The 26,577-nt window shown below is 41.3% G+C and overlaps 2 protein-coding genes across 3 annotated transcripts in view; one reads left to right on the plus strand and one right to left on the minus strand.

The window, feature by feature from the left end:
- Window positions 1-26,577, minus strand: part of cacna2d3a (calcium channel, voltage-dependent, alpha 2/delta subunit 3a) — a 130,766-nt gene that overhangs the window by 14,329 nt on the left and 89,860 nt on the right. For both annotated transcript variants that reach the window (XM_085444529.1, XM_085444528.1), the window contains 16 exons: window positions 25,280-25,351; window positions 24,829-24,909; window positions 23,987-24,061; window positions 20,256-20,339; window positions 20,030-20,101; window positions 19,274-19,335; window positions 19,056-19,123; window positions 16,686-16,731; window positions 16,137-16,234; window positions 15,940-16,033; window positions 15,635-15,730; window positions 15,366-15,487; window positions 14,503-14,580; window positions 2,486-2,547; window positions 2,137-2,181; window positions 1,999-2,061 (listed from right to left, as the gene is read on the minus strand). In XM_085444529.1, coding sequence (XP_085300655.1) covers window positions 1,999-2,061; window positions 2,137-2,181; window positions 2,486-2,547; window positions 14,503-14,580; window positions 15,366-15,487; window positions 15,635-15,730; window positions 15,940-16,033; window positions 16,137-16,234; window positions 16,686-16,731; window positions 19,056-19,123; window positions 19,274-19,335; window positions 20,030-20,101; window positions 20,256-20,339; window positions 23,987-24,061; window positions 24,829-24,909; window positions 25,280-25,351 — 1,218 coding nt within the window. The remainder of the gene's footprint in view (window positions 1-1,998; window positions 2,062-2,136; window positions 2,182-2,485; window positions 2,548-14,502; window positions 14,581-15,365; window positions 15,488-15,634; window positions 15,731-15,939; window positions 16,034-16,136; window positions 16,235-16,685; window positions 16,732-19,055; window positions 19,124-19,273; window positions 19,336-20,029; window positions 20,102-20,255; window positions 20,340-23,986; window positions 24,062-24,828; window positions 24,910-25,279; window positions 25,352-26,577) is intronic.
- Window positions 6,318-12,249, plus strand: lrtm1 (leucine rich repeat transmembrane protein 1). Its single transcript, XM_085444530.1, has 4 exons — window positions 6,318-6,882; window positions 8,479-8,863; window positions 8,955-9,160; window positions 10,879-12,249. Exons 1-4 carry the CDS (start codon window positions 6,846-6,848, stop codon window positions 11,388-11,390), a joined length of 1,140 nt encoding a protein of 379 aa, XP_085300656.1. The 5' UTR covers window positions 6,318-6,845; the 3' UTR covers window positions 11,391-12,249.

A 26,577-nucleotide genomic window follows, 5' to 3' on the forward strand; every position in this document is an offset into this window, starting at 1 on the left:
AACCCTGGAACTAAACTCATCTTCTTTACCGACTGACCTGGAAATTATTTTAGTTGGTCAATTCTTTTTTAAAATGTCAGAAAAGAAAAACACGCACAGAAAACCTGCTGATCCATGTCACCATCATAAACTGTCACAAGGACTGAAGTCAGGTAACTGTAGTGCAAAGTAAAAATGACAAGCCGAGGTTTTCAAGCCTCATAATCCTGCTACATTACAAATCATTCTCCACAAAGAAACACGCAGACTTATGGAAAAACAAAAGCAATAAATAGTCCCACCACCACCACTACCAGGTGTGTCTTACCTTTAACATTACATTATCATTCTTTCCAGCTGTCTCTCTATGTTAATGTTCACAAATCCTAAACGTGAAATCATCAGTAAATAGAAAATGCTGGTATGGATCAGTCCTCTCGAAGTGTTTGGTTTTCCCTTGGTGAGGAGCAGCTTTCCTCTGAGACCACTGACAAACTGCCAGGCAGCACTTGCTGGTTGGAGTCACATGTTCTTTATGCAGCCAACTGTGTCATGAATCTGTGTATTGGTGAACATAGGCTGGTGTATATGTCTTGTAACACGGAAGAGATTTATGCCCTGATCTAGTTTGTAAAAAAGCATCTTTGAATGCTACGCACTAGCTCCTTGCAAAACCTTTCAGAAAAACTGCACCATCTAACATATCTTCTTATTTTATGTGTTTTATCCTCTTTTACTACTGAATGTTTCTCAGTCCTGAAATTATTGGATTCCTTGGTCTACACAAAAATATGGCATTTGCTTGCTAAAGAGTACTGTTATATATTTTCACCATTCATTCTTCCTTATTCTAATTTTCTTGACTCTGTGGGGCAGAAAATGTGACTCAGCGCTATATAACCTCTGCCTAGTAACAAAATAACAGCTGATAGTCAAAGCTGTTCACACATTCAATGCAACATTTTATAATTCACATTGTTACCTTATTAGTCAAATACATTGTCCCCATTTAATATTGTTATTAAAAAATCGTGACATTTGGTAGCCTAAAAGCTCTGCCACATCCAAATTAAGTTAAAATAAAGCACAGAAGCCTGCAAGTGAGATACACATGAAAAGAACATGCAGGGTAAAGCAAGGGCAGTGACAGCCAGCGGACTGGTTTCTGCATGAGGCAGAGTCAGAGTGACAGCATGTCTGGTGACAGCTAAGCAGAGGGCAGCAGCACGTCTCATTGTGAGCAGTCAAAGGGGACAATATTCTGTGTGAGATGCAGAAAGAAAATTACACCGCTCAAAAAAATTGATCATTACGATATATTACAAAGTTAGTTAAATGCCAGTGACATCAATATATACAGTTAGGAAACATAAAGTATGAATTAATTTCAGCTGCTTTGGTGCAAATGAAACTGTTTGGTCAGAAACACACACGAGTGGCCTGCTGGAGGTCGTTTTTTAGAGCCTTAGTGCTGCTCCTGTTCCTCCTCGCACGAAGGAGCAGGTAACGGTCGTGCTGCTGGGTTGATGCCCTTCTGCGGCTTTGTCAAGCTCTTATTGTGTAATGGCCCATCTCCTGATATACCCCCACACAACTGGGAGTGCTGGGAGACAGCAAAACCTGCGTGACAGCACATATGGACGTGCCATCCTGGAGAATCTGGACTACCTATTGGTCTCATGCTACGAACAGTGACAAGGACACATTAACAGAAATTAGTCGGAGCAATGATCCACGGCTGCTGTCTGTAAAAACCTTTCATTTGCACCAAACCAGGTAAAACTGATCTACAGTCGTTAATCCTTCTTTACAGACTGATAGCCCTGAAGTATCTCCGACTTGCTGTGATGCTGTCATGATGTGTTCCCTTAATTTTTTTGAGCAACAGTTTTTCGAACAGGGACGCACATCCGAGGTGGAGATGACCAGGTACACGATGGATTCAATTTTCTGGTTGCAGTGAAATCAAAATGAAATGTATAACTGTGACAAAAAGAGGCTCTTTCATCCATGTCTCACCAAAGTGTAGTCCTCTGCTACCAGAATGAAGCCATTGTTGTCAATTAAGTAGCAGTTAATATTCTGTAAAAGAGAAATATGTGTTAGAGAGTCGGAAGATTCACGGAGGGTTGACTGTGAACGTGAAAACAAACTGACCTCATCATCACAGCTTATGGAGCACTTCCCATCTAATGCTGCACACTGTAAAATGAAAAATGATGTTTGCATGTGTCACAACAAATATTCAGGCTGGTTGGGAACATAAATCCCCTTTGGCCACTGGAAACCTTTAAAGACTTGCGGAATAGGAAAACTAATGGATAGTCAATTTAATTGGACAGACCGACAACCTTTTGTGTAAAGTTTCAAATTGTTATTATTTCATCAAATGTGAAATATTTTTTCAAAACTCAAACATAAACAACATTAGTTACAGTTTTTATATTGAGCTTGCAAGGTGTTATTCTGCATTTCACATGCAGGTTCTGTGTTAATGCATTTGTACCTGTCTGCTTGCTGTCCAGAATTTCTTCTGAAAAAACTCCAGTTTCATCTGGATGCCCACAGCTGTAAGAGAAAGAGTCACGCAGAGACAGCAGCAGGTCATGTGTTCTGTGTGTTGGGAAGTGCACTGTGATCTCTGTTATACACAACGTTATCCCGCTGGCACAAGAGAATCTTAATATACACGCAGCATCAGAACGCATCATTCATTAACCTCCAATGACGAAAACAGACAAAACAGGCTACAAGGGCGAGTACGCCCCGGACCATACATGCATCAGCTTGTATTTCTGGAAGGCTGAATGTGTAAGTCTACCATGTGTGCAGATGCCACTAACCACACTTAAAATTTCACATCACTCTAAACCAGACTTCTTTCTCTGTGGCCACATGAAATCCATTCCTCAGTCTGCTTCCCTGTTGCTATCCTGACGTGCACTTCCAGAGCTGCTACACTGAGCTGCTCTCACGTCCATAAGCCACATCGCAGCAGGTCCTTAAATGCACAGATCTGACCAGAATTCCTTGCCTGGAAAAAGACACCGGCTGACATTAAATGCGTCAGCTTTTTCGGAGTTGACTACGGAAAGATTGACACATTTACCACAGGCTTTAACTTCTTCTCCTACTCGTCCTCCTCTCGCTCTACCTCATGCTATTAAGACTCAGGAGGACGAGCGTTCTCTCAGTGGGGGTTTGTCATCCTTTAGGTGGTCTGTAAATCTTTAGAAGCATGTCACAGAGCTTTATCCAAAAGCAGTGCAATCAGGTAGCAAACTAAATCAAAAAGAAGGGAGCATCTGAATAGATTTAACAAACTGGATATTAAACTACAGTATGAAAGATACACGGATTGGCGAGTGTAGATGGTTTTGAGTCCAAGTAGTGTGGATATTTGTACATACTAAAGAAGGCAGCATTCAAACACCGAGTGTGTAACAGATTTCATTCCAAACGAAGCAGAAGTGAAACACGCTCGGCCGAAAACACCGCTACAGTTCACCAGACGCACATTTAGTCACCATTCTCATTCACTCATCCTCCTCCTGGTGCAGTGGTAGCATTCAAGGCAAACTGAATTAGTTTAGGCACACTTCTGTGTTTCTGTCTGATTATGCAGAGAGAAACACACAGTGTAGCGTGTAGATGGGATCAAGATAATAAATATAAATAAATATAAAATGCTAATTTAAAGCATGAAGCCTTCATAGATGATAACATTAGCTTTGCATTTCTTTCAGGATAATTATGTGTTTGTGTGAATATTTAAGTGCAGCGGGGTGCTACTGCATCCTGTTTTAGCTCTTGCCCAGAGGAACAGGTGCAGCTTATCCCATCATGAGCTTTGCCAGATCCTTTCAGCAGCCCACCACTTCTACACCCACATGGAAAACCCAGGAGAAGAGTCTAATTTAAGATGCTGGGCAACAGCACTGGAAACACACGTGATGCTAAACCAGGAAGAGTCCACATCATCAAGACAATAAAAAGATCTTCTCTGAAAAAGAAAGAAAAAAGTAATAAAACAAAAGAAATGGTAAAGGTGTTTTTATAACACAAAAAGATGACAAATTAGTGAATGTATATGCCAGTTAAAGTTATTATTTTCTAATATAGAGACATTAATATGATGGCATGTCTGTTACCTCAGAAAGAAAATCAAGTTAACATAAATCCAGTATGAATGGCAGAGGAGTTTGCTCTGTGCGAGATGGTATTAGGGGTTAAACGTGCACTGATTTGGCTGCTACGGGGAAGCTGGCTCAGAACAAAAGCCCAAATCTGTCTCACTAATGCTCAGGAATTTTCTGTACTATGGGGGAACATTTAATTTCCTAAAGTATGATTTAAGAACTTGGGGGTATTTATGCCCTGAGCTGGGTTTATGAGTCCAAACATGAAGAGACATAAAATCCACTCTAAATCCATCCGATCGCCAATCTTGTATAAGTGCAATCCCAGGCAGGGAGAGATGACAACGACTTAAAGTCCACAGGTATTTGGGGAGTCTAATAAGGATTGCGTAAATGTAAATGTCCATCAGTGCAGGACTGCATCTGAATGTTAGTGCTCTTGTGCATAACCAGAATTTGTTGAGCGTGCACATGCATCGAGTCACATTGCAGCTGCAGCTCAAAAAACACCTCTAGAACAAGCATGCACGCATACACAGAACAGAGAGAGAGGAGTGATTTTCACATTTGTTTGTGCATTCATGCAGCAGCAGTTCCACAGCACACGGGGTGGATCATGTCAACATCCTGCAGAATTGTCAGAGGATGAACAGAACAGGAGGATGCAGACAGACTTAACTGACCTCTCCTTCCTGTCTTCTTGTTGCATTAGACTTGATTCACTGCTGTTCAGCAATATAGAAATACTGGAAACAGCTAGTTTCAGCCTCCTAGCAGACACCCCTGTGGTATCAATTTCAAAATCCTGCATCGCCTTATTCTCAAGTTATCGCATTCGCAAGATTTTCAAACCTCTGACCTCATGAGATTTGAAATCAGCCATGATTTTCAGTAGACGCAAATATGACAGCATTTTGAAAATCCTCGCATTCGCAAGATTTTCAGAAAACATGACCTCTGACCTTGAGGTCAAGGTCACTGAGATTCAAAGTCATCCAAGATTTTTAGTAGCTGGACCTTATCAATCAATTTGAAGCTTCTGCGTTGCCTAGTTCTCAACTCATCTGATTCACACACTTGGGCATACACACCATCTGCCTTTAATGGCTGCAGAATAAAAGTCTGTTTTGGCTACATTGCAAACATTTGTGAATGAGATCATGCACAGATAGCATCTATGTAGCTTCCCCTTAAGGTTATTTCCACATGCACTGAAGCATCACAGGATATCACGTGATCACATGGTGATAATATGTGGCGTCCTAGTCAGAGGAGGACATGTTTTTTCCTCTGTTTCTTTTTAGGTAACTCGAGGAGACGTTCACACGTTACAGCACAAACACAGCAGACTGTCTGGGCATATCAACCATACGGGCTTTTAGCAAATACAAAGGTGTCATCACACATTTGAGGATGTATTTGCCTGTGTAGGCGTACAGAAGCACTCCAGTGTGCAAGTGAATGTGTCGATTTGTCTTTATGTCTGTGTGTGTGTGTGTGCAAGTACATGGATTTATGTTTGCCTGCAGTAGTCGCTCAAGGTTAACTGAGCAAACCTTTAGTCATTTAGAACAATAATAATGAATTTAACATAAACTGGTGACACAAACTGACCTCAGGTTTAACATGACAGAACTGACATAATTGTCAGGCCCTTCAGCAGAGGGAAGAAGGGATGTAAATATGGATGGACAGGAGAGCAAATACCACAAAGGGTATTGCAGGACTGAGCCTGCATGTAAGCTTAATCATATTTATCATAATAATCTCTCCAACCCCTTCCTTTGCTCATTTTTTGCTTCTCCTTCAAGCCACCCATGAGTTTATACAAGCTTCACAGTCAATCCATCTACACGCACATACACACGCGTATTAAAAAGAAAAATCCATGTAACTATATTGCAACCGCTACATATCCTAATGTGTGTGTGCATGCGTATGGGTGCATTCGTGCATTCTGTGTTGCTGTGCTGGGGGCGTGTTCTGCCAGCCCTTCTGCCCACGGCTCATGCATAATAGCATCCAACCATGCCACAGCAATGGGCATCCTCTGACAATGTTCGCTGCGTGCTGAAGTGTTTGAATATTTGTGCAGAGGCTGCAATCCAGATCTAATTTTGTCTAGTTCGGTTCTTGCCAGAGCAAATAGGAGGTAACGTGAATGTCAGTGAATGTGTTTGTGCTGTGATTTGAGAGGCACAGCTGTCCACTGAGAGATGACACACCATCACACTCACAAATGCAACTGGGGACAGGGAGAGCGAGGGAGCGAAGAGAGACAGAAGTGTTGATTTGGTTTGAAGAGCCGAAATTCAACATAAACGAGCAAGAGGAAATGTAAAAGATTAGGATGCAGAAAATTACAGGCAGAGGCAGAAAAAGAGGTTGAGAGATGGTAGGAGAGCAACAGGGAGAGAGAGATAAAGAGCAAGAGAGGAGAGAGAGAGAGCGCAAGCCAGGGAGAGAGAGGCAGAGCTTTCTAACTCCAGTGATTCCCAGACTGGCTGCCCGGCTGGCACTGAGCTCTGTGCTCTAATTCACCCGATCTGATGGGGTTTCATGCCCTTGCTGCCAGTGCTGGGGGTTTTAAGAGCAACACGGGTTTCTGCTGTTGATCTTAAATCTCTTCTCACCTGCTGACCATATCAGCCTGCACAGATGATTACCAGGACAAGCTAATCTCAGCCTTACTGACGGCTAATGGATCTTCAACTGAAACACCAGTAAATGCAAGTGGCCCAAAGACGACTGGCAGAAATGAGAGGTAGGTGCTCCATCAGAGGAAACAGCATAAAGAGCATTTGTGTGTGTCTGTGTGCGTATATGTAGATGGAAAGGCTGTTAAACTAGAATATTATGTAAACTGCTCCCTGACTATTGGAAAAGGGTTGCTTATGAAAGCTTTTGAATAAAAACTCTACATTTCTTGTAGCTATTTATGTTGGTACCAGGACAACTTAAAATGATGCTTGCTGCAGGTTGTGTTTGTCATGAAAAACTTCTTTGTAGGTGCTTTGGGCTGGAGGGACACATCAGAGCAAAGTGCCTCTCTGTTTTGTTGATCTCGTTCCACAAATGCTGTCAAAGAGCTCCACTGAGCCGCTGCCGTGCTCATGCTTGTATGTTCCCTGTAAGCAGGACCGTTTGTGATCACGTGACTGAATTCATTCTTGCATATGGACAGTCATTTCAGTAACGAGGATGCAATTATCACAGGTCGTTGCACTGTATTAAATCTCAACCCAGCCATGTTATGATGCGCTTTGTTTGGGGCAAGTCAAATAAAAGCTGCAAAGGCAACACCGCCAAGAGCCACTGTACCAAACAAACACCTGACATTAGAGCACCTGCGCCTGGATATCTCCACACTTGTACAACGTAATCCGAGAAGTCCACCAGCTAAACAGAGATAAAATGATGCTTTTAACTGCATGTTAGAAAATAGAAGACTGCGTTAAAATGTGGTTTATTTAAAGAATGTAGCGGTGAGATAAAGTCATTCTGGTGCAAACTGCAGAATGTTTTAAATTATTATTTTTTGCTACCTAATTCATGTTAACGTTCTTTGTGGTTGGTTATTTATTGTGTTGTTAGCTGCAGAGTGTTGCCTAAGAGCTCCTGCAGGGTAAAGACATAATTTATAAAAATATTTGATCAGAGGAACATGGAGCTTCTGTTCCGATGAAAACAGATGCGATGCAGCATGTCCATCTATTCACCAGATATGTTTGTGACTTGTGAGCTAGCTACATTTACAGGCTTGGGTCAGAGCTTCATTTCATTGAGCCTCGAGCTAGTCAAGCCAAGCTATAAATACTGCTGTAATGTTCCAGAAGGAATGGACATGAAGTTATCTCAAAGGGAATCAGACACCTAATATGTGCTGCGTATGGATTTGTGTGTGGGTGAGGGGTTATGCGGCTTTGGCAAAGTCACCAAAGGCCCCTGTCTAAGGGGGTGGGAGGTGGGAGTTGGCATATTAGCAGAAGTTTACTTTCTTGTTTATTATACAAAAAAACAATGCAAAAAAAGCAAAGAAAAAAGTTACATATTCAAGCCAAAAATGACACAATCCTGTATTTTGTTTTCCCCAGATTAAAATAAGTTATTTCTGTTATTATATACTACAGAAAATATAGCGACAAAATAAACTGCAAATCATCGAACGCCGTTTTATTTACATGGAGACTAGACTGTAACACTGTGGTGTGAATCAATTGCAATTATGTAACAGTACTGCAGGATATTATTGAACACTTTTGAAAGCTGCAGAATGAAGGGTTACAGTGCACCTTCATTTCTGACACGCAGCTGCAAATATTCCACTTTTACACGTCTGATCCACCCTTTGTTTCCACAGCGATACTGGTGTGTGCTGTCCTCTCACTCCTGTCTTTGTCACATGCCTGTCCGAAGGAGTGTAGCTGCAACAGCAACACCAAAGCAGTAGACTGCCGGGGTCGAGGACTGTATGACATCCCGCGACGACTGCATCCAGACACCCAGGAATTATACCTTCAAGATAATCGCATCAGGGGGCTTGGATCAATGGCTTTCAGGGAAATACCCCTTGTTCGCATTCTCGATATATCTAATAACTCTATAACAACAATTTCGCCGACTGCTCTGCTTGGGCTGAGAATGCTGCAGCGACTCAGCCTGGCTCACAACAACCTGAGGGAGCTCGACAAGCGGCTGCTTGGACCTATCCGCTCACTTTCACACCTTGACCTCTCACACAACAGGTTAGACCTTGATGCTAGAAAAAAAAGTTACGTTCCCTGATTTGATTTCGCATGACTCTCATTTTATTTTGTTTCGTTTCCCTTTCACCAGCCTGTGGGGTTTGCCGGGAGCCATGGGGGACAGTTTGAGGAACCTCAGCCACCTGGGGCTAGCACACAACAGGCTGACACGATTAGATCGTTCCCTGTTGGAGGCCCTGACACACCTGGACAGCCTTGCACTACGCAGCAACCCCTGGAGGTGTGACTGCCAACTTATAGGCCTCAAACTCTGGCTGGAGACCTACCTCTTTAAAGGTCAGACCACTATCAGCTCTAGGCAGCGACTGGGAAACTTCCATAACATTTCCAAGGTTCATCCATAACAACGCCTTTCTTGCTGGGCAAAGTGCTGATTGTAATATTTAATCACAGCAGTACAAGAAATGCATGGGAATAAATCTACAGCAAGCCAGAGGTCAGGATGCAACAAGTGAATATTCTTAAAAAGAAGAACAGAACTTTATAAAAATGTGGGATTTCAGCATAAAAATGTCTCCAAATGAATATCCTGCTGAGAATTTTTCATTGAAGAGACTATCAGCGTTAACTGTTAATACAGAGATGGTCATTTCCAGCTGCAATAATGTATATCTGTATACAGTATCTCTGCTCTGGCACAACTTAGCAGCAAGACGCCTGCATAGAACAGACGAAGCATCAATGACAACAGATCAGACAAAGCATGAAAGGAGGATGTGATGTGAAAGGAGGTTGCAAAGAAGCTTGCAGACAAGCTGAGCGTTGCTTTGTATGTATTAAAACTTAAAGTTGTACTCTGATCTTTGAGCAGGTTGCATCATATCTCAGACTAATTATAGAGGAAAATGCCTGATTTTGCACCTCGGCCAATGCAGTTGCCCTTTGAAAAACCTGGAAACTATATTTTATATATATATATATATTTATTTACTGGGGGTACTCATGATTACAGGGGAGCTCATCAAATGTCATCTGTATGGGGAACGAGTTAATGATAGTTAATTGTTTTTTTAGTTTTTAAAATATTAAATCAGTCCGCTTGAGAATCTACTGAACACGGTGCACTGCAGCTCTTATAACTGTGGTCTTCAGCTACACAGTGAAGATTAAGAGTTCTTTGTTACTGTGAAACACATTATTTTCCACGCAAAACTAAATCCAGCACGCATTAGATAGCAAAATTACCACTGTATAATGAAAGCCGGGCGTGCATGGAGCTGGCTGGCACGCCTACATGCCTATGTCACCCTGACACAGCTTTCATCTTACAGGCTGAAAATTCTAATTACTACAAAACAGAACAACGAATCCAGATACAATAATGCATGCTTAACAGAAAACCAGTGGTTAATAACACAAGCAGAGTCACAGTGTGTGACAGAGCATGCTTTACAAGAAAACAGAGCGATGAATATTAGCCTCCTAAGACCCGAACTCTTCCTCGGCAGCATTTTGAATTTCTCTTTGATATTTGGGCACATTGGCGCCCGATGAATGTAAAAACAAAGAATTACCAGATTTTTTTTAACCTTATTTTTGTTTTTATGAAAAATGAGAGCCACATATGAGGATATTCGTGTAAAATGTTGATAGAACAGTAGCAGGATAATGTCCTCGTAAGTGGATATCAGGCCCTTGTAGATAAAAATTGAGTATTTTGATCTAAATAACCCAAAATGTGACGTCCACATATGTGGACGCAGGTCCTAAAGTGATTTATGGTACATACAGAAGGCAGTTGACCCATGTTACTCAGCTCTAGTGATCCAACTTCTTTTAATCACATAACACTTGCTAATGTGGCCGTTTACAGTAATATATCCTAGACTAAAAACACAAATATAAATGAGCTAGTGCAAGCTTAGCTGATGAGTATGACTGAGGTTTTCTCTGTAAGCTGCTGCAAAGGATACTTGGTGATTAAGTTATGAACAACTGACACAACCTTCAAAACTCAGTGTTGGTCATTTCTAACTATTAAACTCTGACCCCAGGTGGAGTGGTGGATGAAGTGCTTTGCTCCCAACCAGAAGAAATGAAGGACAGAGACCTGCAGAAGATCCCTTACCAGCTCTTCCATGTCTGTATGACTACAAGCTACCATTACCTATTTGCCAACATGCACCACCTTGAGTCTGAGAGACTACTACAAAGTCACACCCATGGCAACCACGCTCATCCTTCTAGCCATGCTCTCCACGTCCCCATGGCGATGGGGGAGGGATTTGGTGGTGGAGGTGGAGGTGGCATGGCAGAGTGCGAAACTAAGCAGAAGCCACGGCCCGTCAACCTGCGGCACGCTATTGCCACAGTGATCATCACCGGTGTAGTGTGTGGGATCGTGTGTCTGATGATGCTGGCTGCCGCGGTGTACGGATGCGCCTACGCCGCTATCATGGCCAAATATCAGCGGGAGTTAAAGAAGAATGAGGAACTAGCGGCAGCGCAGGGTGCAGATCACGCCACAGCAGATGAGAAGGAACCACTGGAGAACGCCATCGCCTAGGAGACGACAACTACCCCGAGACTTAAAACCTGGGCCTCAACCCTTTAACCTAATTGTCTGCGGATGTGCCACGCGTGTGCTTGTGCATGTATGTGCGCGAGAGATTATTTATTTGCGAGTATGTTCACCTCATTTCTGAGACTTGGGTAGCTAAACTCCACAGGTATCTATGCACTGATCAGAAGAGTGTCTTCTGCTGTATGCGGGTTTGAAGGACAGGCCAAAGAATTCCAACATTCGTTTTGTCTAAGAAAAGCATATCACTGATATATTTATAACTGTGTACTTGTAGGTATAATCGTGACGCTCTTGTATTTAAAAAATGGACTTTAGAGTTTGGTTGTCGTTTGGTTGTTATTCGTAATTTTGATAACTCATAGTAGGCAGCTGCTGTCAGTCCTGTCGCATCACTGATGTGAGTGTATGTGAACGAGGTTGTGTTTTTATCTGTGACTGAGCGTGTGTGAAAGCGTACTGTACTGTACGCACATATTACAGATGCGTCTGTGCCTAATAATGTGACACAGGTTTGAGGAGGAAGTGTTTTCTTAAAGGATATTTTTCCGTTTGTGACGTTAAAAATGAGAAATTCGCTGAAGCAATAATGAAACAAACTAAAACAACAACACAACTCGGATTCAGCCTTGTTGTTTTTCTCTTCACTTTGTGAGTCTGAATTATCGTCACGCTGCACACACACACACACACACACACACACACACACACACACACACACACAGACACACACTAAGTTTTAGAACTACAGGTTTTGAGAACAGTCCTGTTTGTGATTTTATGCTGATGGTAGTCATGTCCTACAATATGTATTATATATAATAAAGGGAAGCGTTTTACCTGATCAGTATACTGCCAGTTAATTTGATAAGGTCCTTAAAATATTGTTTAAGGAGGGGAAATCTGGGGAGATTTGCTCATGCTGGAGAGAAATCAACTCGTGAAATATTATTTATACATATAAAAACATTATTTTAATGTCTAAATCAGAAGAAAACAGTAACACAACTCAATACACTGTTCTGTAAGACAGTGTAAGACCCTCAGGCGAAAATGCCTCCGACAGTAGTTACAGTTACAGTGAAATGAGGGCTATCTGTGTGGATGTCTTTGCCCATGTCAGCTTAATGATCCGCTGAAACGATGGCATATCTGTAACAATTTGGGACTTCTGAGGGAAACATCGGGAGATGCACATTTGACATTATATTTTTTGCATCTTTTATTTTATTACAAGCAAAATGTCTCGAGAAGAAACAGAAAATATGAAAATATATTTTTCCTGTGTCTATTAGAAAAAACTATTATTATCGATTTTTGGAGAGTTTCGATTACTCAGTGCAGTGAGACAGACGAACGTGCAGAAATGCTTTTGGTTTAAATGCCGTGACTTTCATGGTTTTGTGTATATCAGGGTAGGAGACTCACTGCACGTGTCTTGGGATGTGACCACAAACACTGATCCACACGCAAGCGGACTGGAATACAAATGCGTGCCTATGTATGCACATATTAAAATTGTGACTCGATGTCTGCAGGGCCAGTGGTATGTGATGTCATCAGCCTGTCCTGTTAAGTTAGCGTGTTCGCGTATTCACAAGTCCACAGCTCAGTGGAGCGCAGTGCAGTGAAAACTGGCCCTAACCGCCCTACGCTCAATTTGCATTCTAGCCTACATCTCTCCTCCCATCTGACTCTCTTATATAAAATCATCCGCACAGACACCCCCTGCTGCTCTGACAAACGTGATCATCAGTGCCGTACATCAGCACCCACTCCAACAATAAGGTCTTCTAAAAGTCTTGATGCTGACTAGTCATTTGCATTGCTGCTGAGTAGGATTTGAGAGAATGTTGTTATCTTAAAACTACAGTGATCAAGTCATCAGGGTCAAATAATCCTGTGGGCTGGTGTAAACTGTGGGCTGCTTGTGTAGCATTCTGCTGGAAACCTGATGCATACGCTGTGTGCATGCATGTGTGCATGCTTGTGTGTCTGCGTGCGCCGTGGCAGCGCACAGACTCTCCCATCTCTGTCCTTCTGCTCCAGTGGTTTCCCCCTGGCCAAGAATACCCACAATGCACTGCTTTCATGTCAGCGCATCCAGGCACCGTGAAATAATTTTCTCTCCCACTGCCCTTTTATTTGGTCTCTTATTTTATCACTGCTAGCCCGAAAGACTTCCCTCGTGTTTCTCTCCACATCAAACCGTGTTCTGGGATTTCTCCACTGGCACGAAGCTGGTCGTCATGTGTTGACGAGGGCGTGGACACAGATCCTTAGTCTTTGGTCCTTTGTGTATATTTTCGCCAGTGGAAAGGATGGCTGTACTTCACAAGTGTGCTTCACTATATGTGACTAGAACAATTCATTGATTTAAAACTCTAATCTAAATGTTAAAAACAGTGAGGAAGCAGGATCATCTATACCAATTACTACGAATAAACCATCACAAAACTTTCATAACTCAACTGACCTATACTCACTGTAACACTGCCTCTTCCTGTGGCTTTGGGGAGAGTTAGATTATAAACAAATATAACCTAGTGACAGAGAAACCATATGTATGCCTGCATGTCTGTCCTCCTCCCCCTTTTCCCCTCCTTCCATTTATTCTTTTCCTCTGTAACTGAGATAATGGTAACTCAACAAGAGCCATGAACTTTCTGACTGCACCAAGTTGCACTGTATGGGCGTTACATTGTGGGGCTTCTGAGTCACCAGGATGTGAGATGAGGCAGGCCACAAAGAAATCATCTAGGCTGCAATATGCTTTAAACAGACACAGAGGCATAAGAAAAAAATGCACGAAAGGCACTTACATGCAGACTTTCAGCTTTAATTTGAAGCAGTGTTCCACTGATATGCAGTAATTAAGCATAATTACTAAAGGATGTAACAATCTATTGTAAAATGCAGGGGTAAACACACAGACATGGGCAGGGAGTGTTTCACCTCAAAGTGGAAGAGAGGTGTGGGGAGACAAGTGTAAACTGGGGAAAATGAAGCCGTGTAAGGTTCTGTGGATGTGGGTGTGCGTATAGGTGAGTGGGTGTAAAACAAAAATACAGGAAGACACACTTGCGTGCTCGCTTACCTGCAGCTATTGGTGATTTCCTCTCATCCAAAAGCTGAATAGCAGTACTGGCCAAAACAACACTCTTGTTCTCCGACCCTGAAACGCACACAAAAGCACACACAAATACAAACGACAAAGACACGCAGAGTTCACATATCAGTCATATCATAATTCCTTATATTATTTCTGAACTGACCACAGGGAGATTGGAGAGAGGAACGCTGATCATAGATACCACAGAGCCCTATTTATGGCTGCAGCTAACTACCACAGTCCTGAGAGGAAGAGTGCATCCAAGGCAAGTCCGGCGAGTAAATAAGAGGCTTTCAGATCACTTGTATTAGCTGGCACTAATGGAAACCCTGAGGCTGAGAACAGATGAGAGCACATTCTGCGTCTGGAGGAGAAACCCTTTTCTTAGAGAAACAGTTACACTGAATATGCGCGAGGGGCTTGTGTGTATGTGGGTCTTTTTGTGACTCTGTGTGCGTCTGTATTTGTGTTCTGGGCAAGTCACTATGGAAAGGGCTGAACCTCTTCCTAATGTATCTTATTTCAAGCCACAGCAATCAGTGCGATCCACAAGAACACAGCCCAGAATTAATAAGAGAGGAAGGGGAGGTACAGATGCACGGCCAGAGAAAACAGCCAAAAATGGGTGAAAGAGGGACAGAGAACATTTCAAAGGGTCCTTTTAAAACCACATTAGTGTATTCAATTAGTTTACAAAATATAAGCTTCTTTAGAAAATATAATGACTGTGTTTTTTAACTCGTGGGTTCCAGTGTCGTCAGTTCACTATAATGAGGATTTAACGGTACCGATGTTTCCTCAAACACAGAGACAACATCATCACCATCCAAATGAAAGTCACGACTAACCTGTGTTAAAAGGCAGAGAGTAAACAAAGGTACCAGGAACTTGTTCTGCCGCTCTCTTGTACCACAGGGGAAAGTGGTCGGCATTGAACACCCCCTCTCGGTCTTCAGCTGTCAGAAAGTCTCTTAAAGCAGACGGGAAACAGAGAATACAAATGACGCACACGACACACCAAATATACAAACTGGAATCGTAAACAACACTAAAGTCAACACAAACATCAGGCCGTGTTCATGCGCACACACTGTATGCGTGCAGTCAGAAAACGTACTTGCTTGTAAGTTCATCTGGCACCACAAACAGGTTAATCCTGGACAGGCCTGTTCTCGTGCCCAGGTAAGCTATCTCCACTCCTTTATCAGAATTCCTGTATCATGTGACAAATGAATATCCGGCTGTTGTGAATTCATTTTAAGCCAAAGAAATCAGTAACTGTGCTAAATTATTAACATTTTAGCTGTGCAAATATATGCTCCATATTATGGTATTTTCTATTTCAAAGAGGAATAAAATCCAACATAAATAACAACATCATTTCACTTTCCTTTTATTTTAAAGGGTAATAAGGTGACATACTCTGACTTATTAAGCACAAGGCTGGTCCAGTAGGCTTCCAATGGAGCGGTCACCACTGCATCAAAGAGAACTTCCTGAATCAGCTCCTTGTCACCTAACAGGACAAAGGCAAAAAGGCACATTTCCACACGTGAAGCTTGTTCATTAACTTGCTAATAACATATAAAATATGGGGGCTGTAAATGAGCATAACTAACAATATAAGTGGGGTTCGTGCCCACTGAGGTACAGTTTAATTGCCTCTATCTGACTCAGGTAGCGGTGCTCTGGGTGCTCATCTGTGTTGCAGTATGTCCTGTAACATGACAAGAGAGAAAAATATGAGCGTTTGTTAGAGTCACAACCAACTTCAGATCAGTTCCTTTCTTAAAACTGTAATCGCTTTAGTTTTGGTCACATAATCCAGTTGCTTTCAGTTGCTTTTGGATTGCAAAGCATCTCCAGTGAATAAAACCTGAGGTAGAAGGAAGACACTTCTTTTCATTTACAAGCATTAGTTTGAAAAGCATTTATTGTAATGTGTTTAGATGTTGGTTCCCAAGCCTGGAGACCACAAGTCATCAAGTGACACAAACAATCAAGTTCTGCAGATCCCAAAAACTGTTGTAGAGCTGTTGTATTTCAGCTGACATCAAACCTAACTTTGATTTATTTTTATGATTTGGGAGTATTTTAGGATTTAGCCCAATAAAGATGTCCTTTGAGTAAGGGACGGGGATAAAACAGCGGCGGGAATATACTCTTACCATTCGTCTGCCAGGGCTACATCAGGATGCTCCAAGTCATGAAGTCCTGTAAAAAAGAAAACGTGAAAACTATTTGGTTCAAAACAAATACGCAAAAACACTCAATATGAAGTCATAATAATAGGGCTAGGCATCTACATCTCCACTGCGCACACTTAAACACACACCGGGGGATGAAAAATGTGTTTTTTGAATGGATGTGACAGCTCTGATTAGATCAGGAAGAGCCAAGTCATGCTCTGAGCGCTCTGTGTGATGGACATGTTTAGAGAAACACACAGACAGACACACACACCACCACCACCGCATGAATATTAACATGCATGGGGACTGACGTGAAAACAGACATGCATGCACGTGGAGAAACACACAAGCAGGAGCAGACATACAACACTGTCAGGAGAAGGACGCACAACACACCTAAGGAGCCGCAAAGGGGAATATTTAACTTCCTGTGAAGTTGTGGCTTTTTAAATCACTACATGAAGAGAAAGACTAGACAAAAAGTGTCTACAGGTTTGAAGAGGAACTGGTTACGTTGGGCCAAAGAGGAGAAGTTAGAAGACTTTACATACCCAACACAGTTTATAAAACATGATGAATGTTTACTGATTTAATCAGATTATCTAATGTCAACTTCATCCAGTCACAACATCAAATGTTATTTTAACCTTCGTGTAATATTTCATTTCATTTATTTATTCATTTTCAGGCACAACAAATACCTATATTGAACATAAAATACACAAAACAAAAAACAAAACTTGCCTGAAAAAGGAGTGGGACGAAGAAAACTTATTAAATCCCACCCCTATACTCACTCATCAACAAAAAAAACAATAAACTTCCCGCAGCTACGCCCATCATTGCATACAGACCCATCAACAGCCCCGGGCAGATACAAGCATCTAAGCGGCAGCTCGCAACCAACAATTAGAGCCTTCATAACTGAATACAGAATATATAAATTATAAATTGCATTACCACAGGTAACAGGCAGTAATAACTACAAGTAACAGACACACATACATATACATACATATATATCTACACACACAAGTACATATATGTACATACATACGCACACTTTATTTTTTATTTTTTATTTTGGAATCCATACCAGCAATGGTAAGAGGACAGACATTACAGAGCACACTAAAAGCCATCATTGAGTATACTGTGACCAGACCAACTGTTTGTAGAGGAATTTAAATCTATGAATATTTTTGCATTGTTTCAATTGTAAACTCAGACTGTTCCAGATTTTCACACCACATACAGACACACAAAAGCCTTTACGGGTTGTTCGAGTTCTGGGTAATTTGAATTCTCCAAAGCCTCTCACATTATAAACCTTTTCTCGAATTTCAAATCTAGTTTGTAAATTTGCCGGTAAAAGTTTAGTAAAAGCTTTATACAAAATTATGGATGTATTGTAATTAACCAGATCCTGGAATTTAAGTAACTTTGCCTGAAGAAAGAATTTGTGAGTATGATCTAGATAACCAGCCTTGTGAATAATACGCAGTGCTCGTTTCTGTACTGTGACTAATGGATTAGTTGTATTTTTATATGTATTTCCCCACACTTCCACACAATATGTAAGATATGGAAGAACCAGGGTACAGTACAGAGTACGAAGTGCATCTTTATCAAGGAATTGCTTCACTTTGTTCAAAACTGCGAGGCTTCTAGAAATTTTGGTTTTTATGTGTCTGACGTGGGGTTTCCATGAAATTTTGTTATCAATTATAACTCCCAAAAATTTGTTTTCACTCACATTATCAATTGGTACACCTTCAATGATAATTGGTAATTCTATATTATATTTTAAATTAATCCCTTAATACAATAATCATAAGATTTGAACGGGCATAGTTAATGTCAGAATCCAGCTTTTTCTGCACAAATATCACCGAGGATGGAAAAGTATTTCTTCTTGTTATTGTTTTTAAAAACAGGCCGTTTTATTGGTTCTGACTAATCATTCTGCAAAGAGACTTTTATACCATGCATTCCTAGAAAATGATATCCAAATATATTTTTATTAAACATTTTTGTCCTAAAATAACTTTAGAAAGTGCATTTTGTGATTGTGTTTTTATACAACAAAATAATAGAAAAGTATTATTATAATACTAAAAAGCTCTCTGTGATGCTGCATTTCATGTAGTGCTCAGAGAAGCATTTACAAACTAAACTAAACTACTTGCTGAGTGCTTGTTTAATGAGAAACAGAAAAACAAAGGCCCTTAGAAGAAGAAGAGGGATCGAGAGAGTGCGAGGGAGAGAAAAGTAGGAAAACAAAAATAAAAGCAACAACAAAAACAACAAGAAATGAGTCAGAAAGCAAAAAGGCTGATTTCCTACCTTCCTCTACTGTCACGTTCCCCCTGAAGAAAAACTTCCCATGGCCTCTGGAAAGAGCAACCCCTAGACTAAAACAAACAAACAAAACAAACAAAAATAAACAAAAACCCCTAAAACAAAACAAACAAAACATATTTCCTAAAAATCTGTTGTCGTTTACAGATTAACCACCGGAAAATTCAGCTTCGTTAGCTTAAGGAAGTCTTCAGACTTCTTACCTGAAAGGAGTCCCTTTGATGTCTGTGTAGTAGTAATCATTGTGCAAAATCAGCACACGTTTCTGAAAGAGGTGAATATAGAGGCTGCGTTAAACGCCAGGCGGTGCTGTCTGATATCATTTCTTGCAATCTAGCGCCATCTAGTGGTGCAAGTAGTACAAGCTTCTGTTGGGCAGTCCTTAGCTGCAGATGGACATCAGTACATTCATAAAGAGTCTCTTGTGAGCGTCTCTGTCTCTCTATATAAATATAGATATACAATAATAATAATAATAATGTGTGTGTGTATGTGTGTGTGTGGATGTGTGTGTGTGTGTGTCTGTGTGTGTGTATGTGTGTGTGTGGATGTCTGTATAATATCTGTATAATAATCAGCCTAATGCAAATCGCTCTTTAATATGTGCGAACACACATTTAACACATTCACACATATCTACACACACCTTTCTCTCTCTCTGACAGGCAGGAAGTAAAGCAGAATCAACGGGCTGCTGTTTCCCCGTATTCAGCAACATGTGCTTTGTGGAGATAAGGGGCTCACACGCAGAGAGACACACACCAGTGCATGCACAGCAAACCAAATCAGAAACAAAATCCCCAAGTCAGTCCTGTACATCACTGAGCCAGCTGTAACAAGCCCTTAGCAGAGTGAATGCTTGCTGGTAAGTATTTTCCCTCGCTCAGCCTTTAGGACATTCTGACAAGTGCGTTGTTTGTGCGTTTTGTTGTTTTATTTCTGAACTTTGCATTTCTCACCCCTTTGTCTACACTCTTCTTCACCTCCATTGAGAAGATCCCCGTCTTCCTGTTGACCATTGCATTTCTTAGCTAGAAAGACAAAGCGCGCACACACACACACACACACACACGCACACGCACACACACACACACACACACACACACACACACAGTTGTGCTTGATGACACTGATTTTCAGAGCGCTGCTGTCCTGACACTTGATGCAGATTTACTAGTGTCTCACCGTGTCTTCCTTATCCTCCCATTCCACCTCAGACAGATCCACGCTGCTATAGTTCGGTTTTCTTCTCTTCTTGCCATCTCCATACTGCACAAACATCCCAACACACACATGCACGCACAATCAGAAATACTGGAAATGACATAACAGAAAGAGTATGCCAAACTACGGCAATTCTTTTGTTGTTCTGTTGTTGTTATCAGTTATCAAAACAAGCCATTGCATTTCACATAATGAAAATGTCATCACAACCTCCAAGAAAATGTTTGTATTTTGTTTTAAATAGTCTTGAACAATAGTTGTCCAGTGTCGCATGTTTGTTAAGCCACATAGCAACTGCACTGTGATCCAGTCAAGCAGGGGCGAAACTCAAGGGATGAACCAGTGTTGTGTGTACATATAATCTACAACTTGGCAAAGAATCTATTTTAAATTGAATCTTTACTTTGTTACTAACATGCACAAACACATCATTTATTCCCATTTATTTAGTTGAATGTATAAAAAGATAACAGAGTCTGACAGCTATAAAATACTATGTTTGCACCAACAAGGGCCACTAGCCAAAAACTTGGCACATCTTGGTGTGGATGGTGTTGCATGGTGGTTCTAGACAAAACTGTGCAGGTGACAGGCCAAATCTACATCAGATGAACCGTATATAAAAGTCATGTCCTTAAAAAACAGGAAAACAGTCCAGTGGACACCAAACACGGGACCTGAAGATCATCAGAAATAGTTTCAGTGGCATGGAGGCAATCATGGAGCCATTTTACCTCCTTTCTTTCCTTAAGAAGGGAAAGAGGGAAACAGACTGAGGTGTATAATAGCGAAGAAGAAACTGAGAAGATTAAATGAGCAAATACATGATAAATTATTACTGAACCAAAGAATTAATCTTTTGTAACAGAAAAGACTACAGAAAGAGTTTGATGAGTAGGTTGATATTGCTATCATAATTGACAGTTAAGTATGAAAGTAAACCCCGGAAGCCACCAGCCAATCTTTGTTTAACTGATACAGAAGCAAAAGTAAAAATGAGAGGGAATAGAGTTTTACATGGTTGCTGCTGCTGTTTCTTGCTTGTGGTTACTCAGTCATGCTGACAAATTACCTTTGGCTTTGAAAATTAGGACTGTGCTCTAATGTAAGAAGTAGCCACAGAAAGACAAGCAAGCAACTGTTGGCAAACTATTTCCACATAATCCTGTTTGCACCTGTGCAATAATAGCAGAAGCTCGTTTTTCAAAGCTACTGTAATGAAAAAAAAGCAGGAGTGACACAAGAGAAACCAAAGCTTCAAAAATGTAAATGTACTTTGATGTAAGTGGCCAGATAGTTTTCACTGGTTAACATACAACAAAGAGACGATGGGAGTGGGCGGCTTCAATTGTGCAGAATGTGATGCAGCTTGCAGCACAGTTTCTAACAGCTTGTCTCACCAAACTACATGCATGAAAAAAGAAGAGGATCTTTTTACTCCATTCAAATCACATCTTTTTCAATAAGAAAAGGCTTATTTATTGAAACAGTGAGTTTTAAACGAAACAGTCAATACGTTTTCTGTTTGTTCCTGACCATCCCTTTTAATAATGGTCTGTATTTGTATAGCGCTTTTCTAGTCCCTAAGGACCCCAAAGCGCTTTACACATGCAGTCATTCACCCATTCACACACTGGTGATGGCAGCTACATTGTAGCTGTAATGACAGAGGCGAGGCTGCCGGACACTGACGCCACCGGGCCCTCTGACCACCTCCAGTAGGCAACGGGTGAAGTATCTTGCTCAAGGACACAACGACAGAGACTGTCCAAGCCGGGGCTCGAACCGGCAACCTTCCGATTACAAGGCGAACTCCCAACTCTTGAGCTACGATCGCCCCGTGATACGTTAATACGACTTTAACAGCATGGCCCACTTTATTAGTAGAGTTTTGCTTTATTTCTCGGTCAACTTCATAATTAATAACTTCATATTTCAGGGTAACAATCCAGAAAGTTCCACAACGTGCTGGACAAAGACAGTGTTGGTAGTTGTTGCCTCTGTACACAACCACAATCAACACTTGGCTGATGTGCAGACTTTAACCCAAGGAATTAAAAAAAAATGCATTAACTGTTTAGGTTAATTACAGCTGTTTTTATACATTTTCAGTGGCTCTTACCAGTGTTTGGATCTTTTTTAAATCCTCCATATTTCCATTCATGAAGACTTCTCTTGCTTGTTGCTGTCATTGTTCGATGTTGTGAAGCTGTCTTTCTAAACCATGGAAATGATTCTGTCATCATTCACTTTAGCTGACTCCTGTGGTCTTTCAGGCCTTTTGTTCTGTTCTGTCTCTCTGACAGGTTGATTTTGTTTCTTCAGCCTCCCTCTCTTGAATTGACACATCTTTGTGAAAATTACAGCAAGAAGCTATAAAATACAAATTCAACACTTTGCATCAGCTTCAGATGTCATGTCTGTTTCGTTTGCTATGAAATAACAAAGGCTTCACATGGCCATGACTGCTTGTCAGTCAGTTCCCCGATTACCTCTGAGCCTCTGAAAATGCAGGTCTGTGTATAAATTCCCATAATGTTTAAACAGTCAAGCATTTTTTTGTTAAAGCTGAAAGTTTCCTTTCAATCATGTCTTGATTGTTTGATTTGTCACTGTGGTGACATACAGAGGCAGAACCATAAAATCTGTATTTTTGTCCAACAAGCTGTATTTGAAACGACTTTGATTTAGAATAGTCTTCATTTTACGTACACCTATAAAAAGGTGGTGTCATCATACCTGCTGGCACTTGGGCCAATAGCTGGATAGTTTAGTCTTAATTTCACTATTCCTTTATTTAATCAAGTGCTTCAGCCTAATAAAGCACCGATAACTTCTTAAGAATTCAACCGTGCAACAACAGTTTATGTATATGTGACTTTTATTAATCTATCAAGCGTCAGGATGCAACGCTCCAGGAATACACCACTGCTGGGTAGCTCACTGGCTTGACCACTGACCCATTAAATGAAGGTGAAACAGATCAAAGTACTGAACTTTTTAATTGCATTGTATGTGTGTGTTTATGTGTGCGTCTGTGTTACTACTGTATGTGTGTCTACTTTTGAATCTGTCAGTGAGGACTGTCTCCCACCCCTCATTAGCTGTTAAACACTGGTCATTAACGTCTTTAAACCATCTGTCTGTCTGCCTCACTGTCTGTTCTCTGTTCTCCATCTCATCTGTTGCCCTGGCATCCATATGAGCACCTCACTCTTCTCCCCCAGTGTTACACCAGGCCTACCTGCACCTATCCTCACATTCAGCAGGTTCCCGCAGCCTCCCTCTCTTTCTACACTCTCTCCGTCCAGCTCTTGTGAGAGGAGTGGGTGAGTACAATAGAGTTAATCACAGCCATTCAGAAGCTGTATCTCTGTCTATTCACAGAACAGCAGAGGCCTGGAACATGCTCTCCTCATCTACATACCACCACGCAGCCAGCATACTCACAAGGCACACCACACAGAGTACCACACAATTACACACCATTCTGTTAAAGTCAATCACAATCTCAGTGTGACAACAAAAAAAGAAAATTGGTAAGTGACTTGATGTGAACTCGAGAGGGTGTATTCATCTATCCAGTACAGAACAACACATTTCAACTTCAACCTGTGCATCCTAAAAGGGATTTTTATGGTAATAAGGGTCACACTCAGTAAACTCTGAAATGTCCTGGAGGTAATACTCACGAGTGGCCGTAAATCCGGGTGGGTGAGGATGTAACCGTTGTTGGTGATTGCAAAGGCGTAGCCATGAATGCCCAGCTAGTAGAATATGCAAAAGCACACACAAAGACACACCAAAATTATGCATAACAAATCAGAACCTAATTGTAAATCTGGTTAATCAAGCCCCTTTCAGAGTCTTTGTTTTTGTGGTAAAACCGAGACCCGCACAACGGGAAAGGACGGCATCGTTCATCATGTCATGTCTGAGCAAATAACACACTTTCAAATGTCAACACCTTACACACATCCAAGATTCAGATCTACAAAAGAAATCAGTGCAAGGATGTGGGTGGGGGGACACGAGCAGAATGCATTAATGAACCGAGTGTAACCAGGAGCTGTGACTAAGCTCATCTCTAATGTATCTGCGACTTGGCTTTGCATTCAGTTACTGTACTCTGGACTGACTTATGTGGAGTATTTTATGTATTATAAGGTGGGGTTTTGGACCGCTTGTGGGACTGGAGAGGTGGAGCAACATGTTCAGAGTTCAGTGTAGAGGAGAGGGTAACGGGCACAGAAGTTGCACATCGTGTAATCAGTCTCTCCTATTTATGCGATAGCTTGCTAGGATCTGGTGGAAACAGACAGTGGCTGTTGTAGCCATGCAGTAAAACATCTTTGTGAGCTAAAGCTGTGTGCATGGGTATTCAGGACTGTGCCAATGTGCACAAGTGTATAAAACTGCTTGAGTAAGCATTGGGAACCCTCGGTAGTCAGTGTGATAGTGTAAAACATTGAATAATGGCTATTGAGATCCCTAATCACGTGCAGGAAGAACTAAGTGATGCTGGATGTGGTACCTTATACTTGGGGATAGTCTTGAGCAGCTCAGAGACTGGCACATCTGTCCCAACCACCCCCAGAAGGATTCCACGGTTTCTCTGCAAGCACACAAATATACGAAAATTGGTTAGCTCAGTTTAAAAGGTTACTTACATAACAATCTTTTACAGCCGCATCAGTGCCTCCGTTTATGTTATTTATAAAAATATTCAACTTGTAATGCGCCGCTTTGTCCCAATTTTCAAACTGCAATCAAAGTGATATTAGCATCCATCAAATACACAAAAAAATCAACAATGATTTTACCATTTGTGTCAATTCTCTCAAAGACTAATTCCCCGTGATGGAATAACTCATGAGGAAAATTCAGTTTTTCAGTTAAGCTGTAATTTCATTTGAGACATCGAGCTTTGGAATCACGAGGCAGTGAATGTGTTGTGAATTCTGCATCACTGTATGTGAGCTTACAGTCTCGTTCTTGGTACTGAACACTGGCATTGCCACCGTAGTCATCAGAACTGGACCTTGACCGTCCTCCAACTGAGTGATTTGTGAAGCAGAAACAAACAGAAAAACAGAAAGAGCCAAAGGGAGGGAAGAGAGGGAAGGTAATGATGAAACTTCATTGTTTTTGTTACAAATTTTATGTAACCACAGAGCACATTTCATGCATCTTATATGAAACATCTTGCCCAGTCACACTGAGCAGTGTTTTCAAGCTGCAAAACATCCGTGTGGAGCATAGAATTTGATGGGAATTTAGCCGAGGACCTGATCATCTTCTTCAGAGACCAACTAAACTTCCACGACATGTTTTATTCATGTTTATTATTTGCCCTAAAATATGTTCAATCAGAGTCTGCCTTTGATCTCTTGCAGAATAAGCTTATCCAAAGGCAGCGCTTCTAGTCTGGGTCTGGGTACCCCCCCCCCCCCCCTCTAAAGACTGCTGGGATAATTATGATATTTATCTTTCTACCGGATGTCTGTATCTGACGATGATATCCATTACAGATGAAAGCTTGACACTGTTTTCTTAGGAGACTGGAGGAAGGCTTAGTACTTGAAAAATATGATCTAACCTTGCCTTCCCAGAAATGTTGAATCTGTCTAAATGTCAGTGACTTCTTCCATTCAGCATCAGTAATTGGATCATTAAGCAAAGAATAAATCCAAGATGAAAATCTACAATAGTTCAGGGGAACACGGAGCGGCAAAAAGCATAAAGCATGTTCTACTTACGCTGCACTAATCAAAGGAATATCATCTTTTAAATTTGTTGGACTGACTAAATATCAGCACGCATCTTTAGAAAGTACTGAATTTTATACCGACATTGTAAAAGTGCTTTCCCCACCCCAAGACTTTTTTTCTTTTTTACCATGAGAGATAACAGGTAATGACAAGGAAATCTGTCAATATCCCTCAGACGCTGAGGAAAGAGGAATTAGTGGCACGAGTTTGGACAGCTGCTAAATGTAATTTGGAGTCCAATATTGGACATAGAAGGGAGAACGAAGCATACCTAGATACTGCAGCTGCAACACGTGGCAGCCGTGCTACCACTGAACGGGATAAATTAAAGAGATATATCCAAGCCCAGGTCGTTTCAATCAGTGCAGTATATTACTGGTCCTGTGGGCTGCTGTATCCCTGTGAACCCCAATAGAAGACTCTGTGTAATATGTGAACCCTTTGAGCAGAAATCCAGATTGTTCAAATTGGTAAAAATGCCCATGCACTTCCAGGGGTTGCCATACTTTTAG

This window comes from Copadichromis virginalis, linkage group LG20, assembly GCF_057382275.1.
Source record: "Copadichromis virginalis isolate Kocher_CV1m ecotype Utaka linkage group LG20, C_Virginalis_male_GT1.1, whole genome shotgun sequence".
NCBI lineage: Eukaryota > Metazoa > Chordata > Actinopteri > Cichliformes > Cichlidae > Copadichromis > Copadichromis virginalis.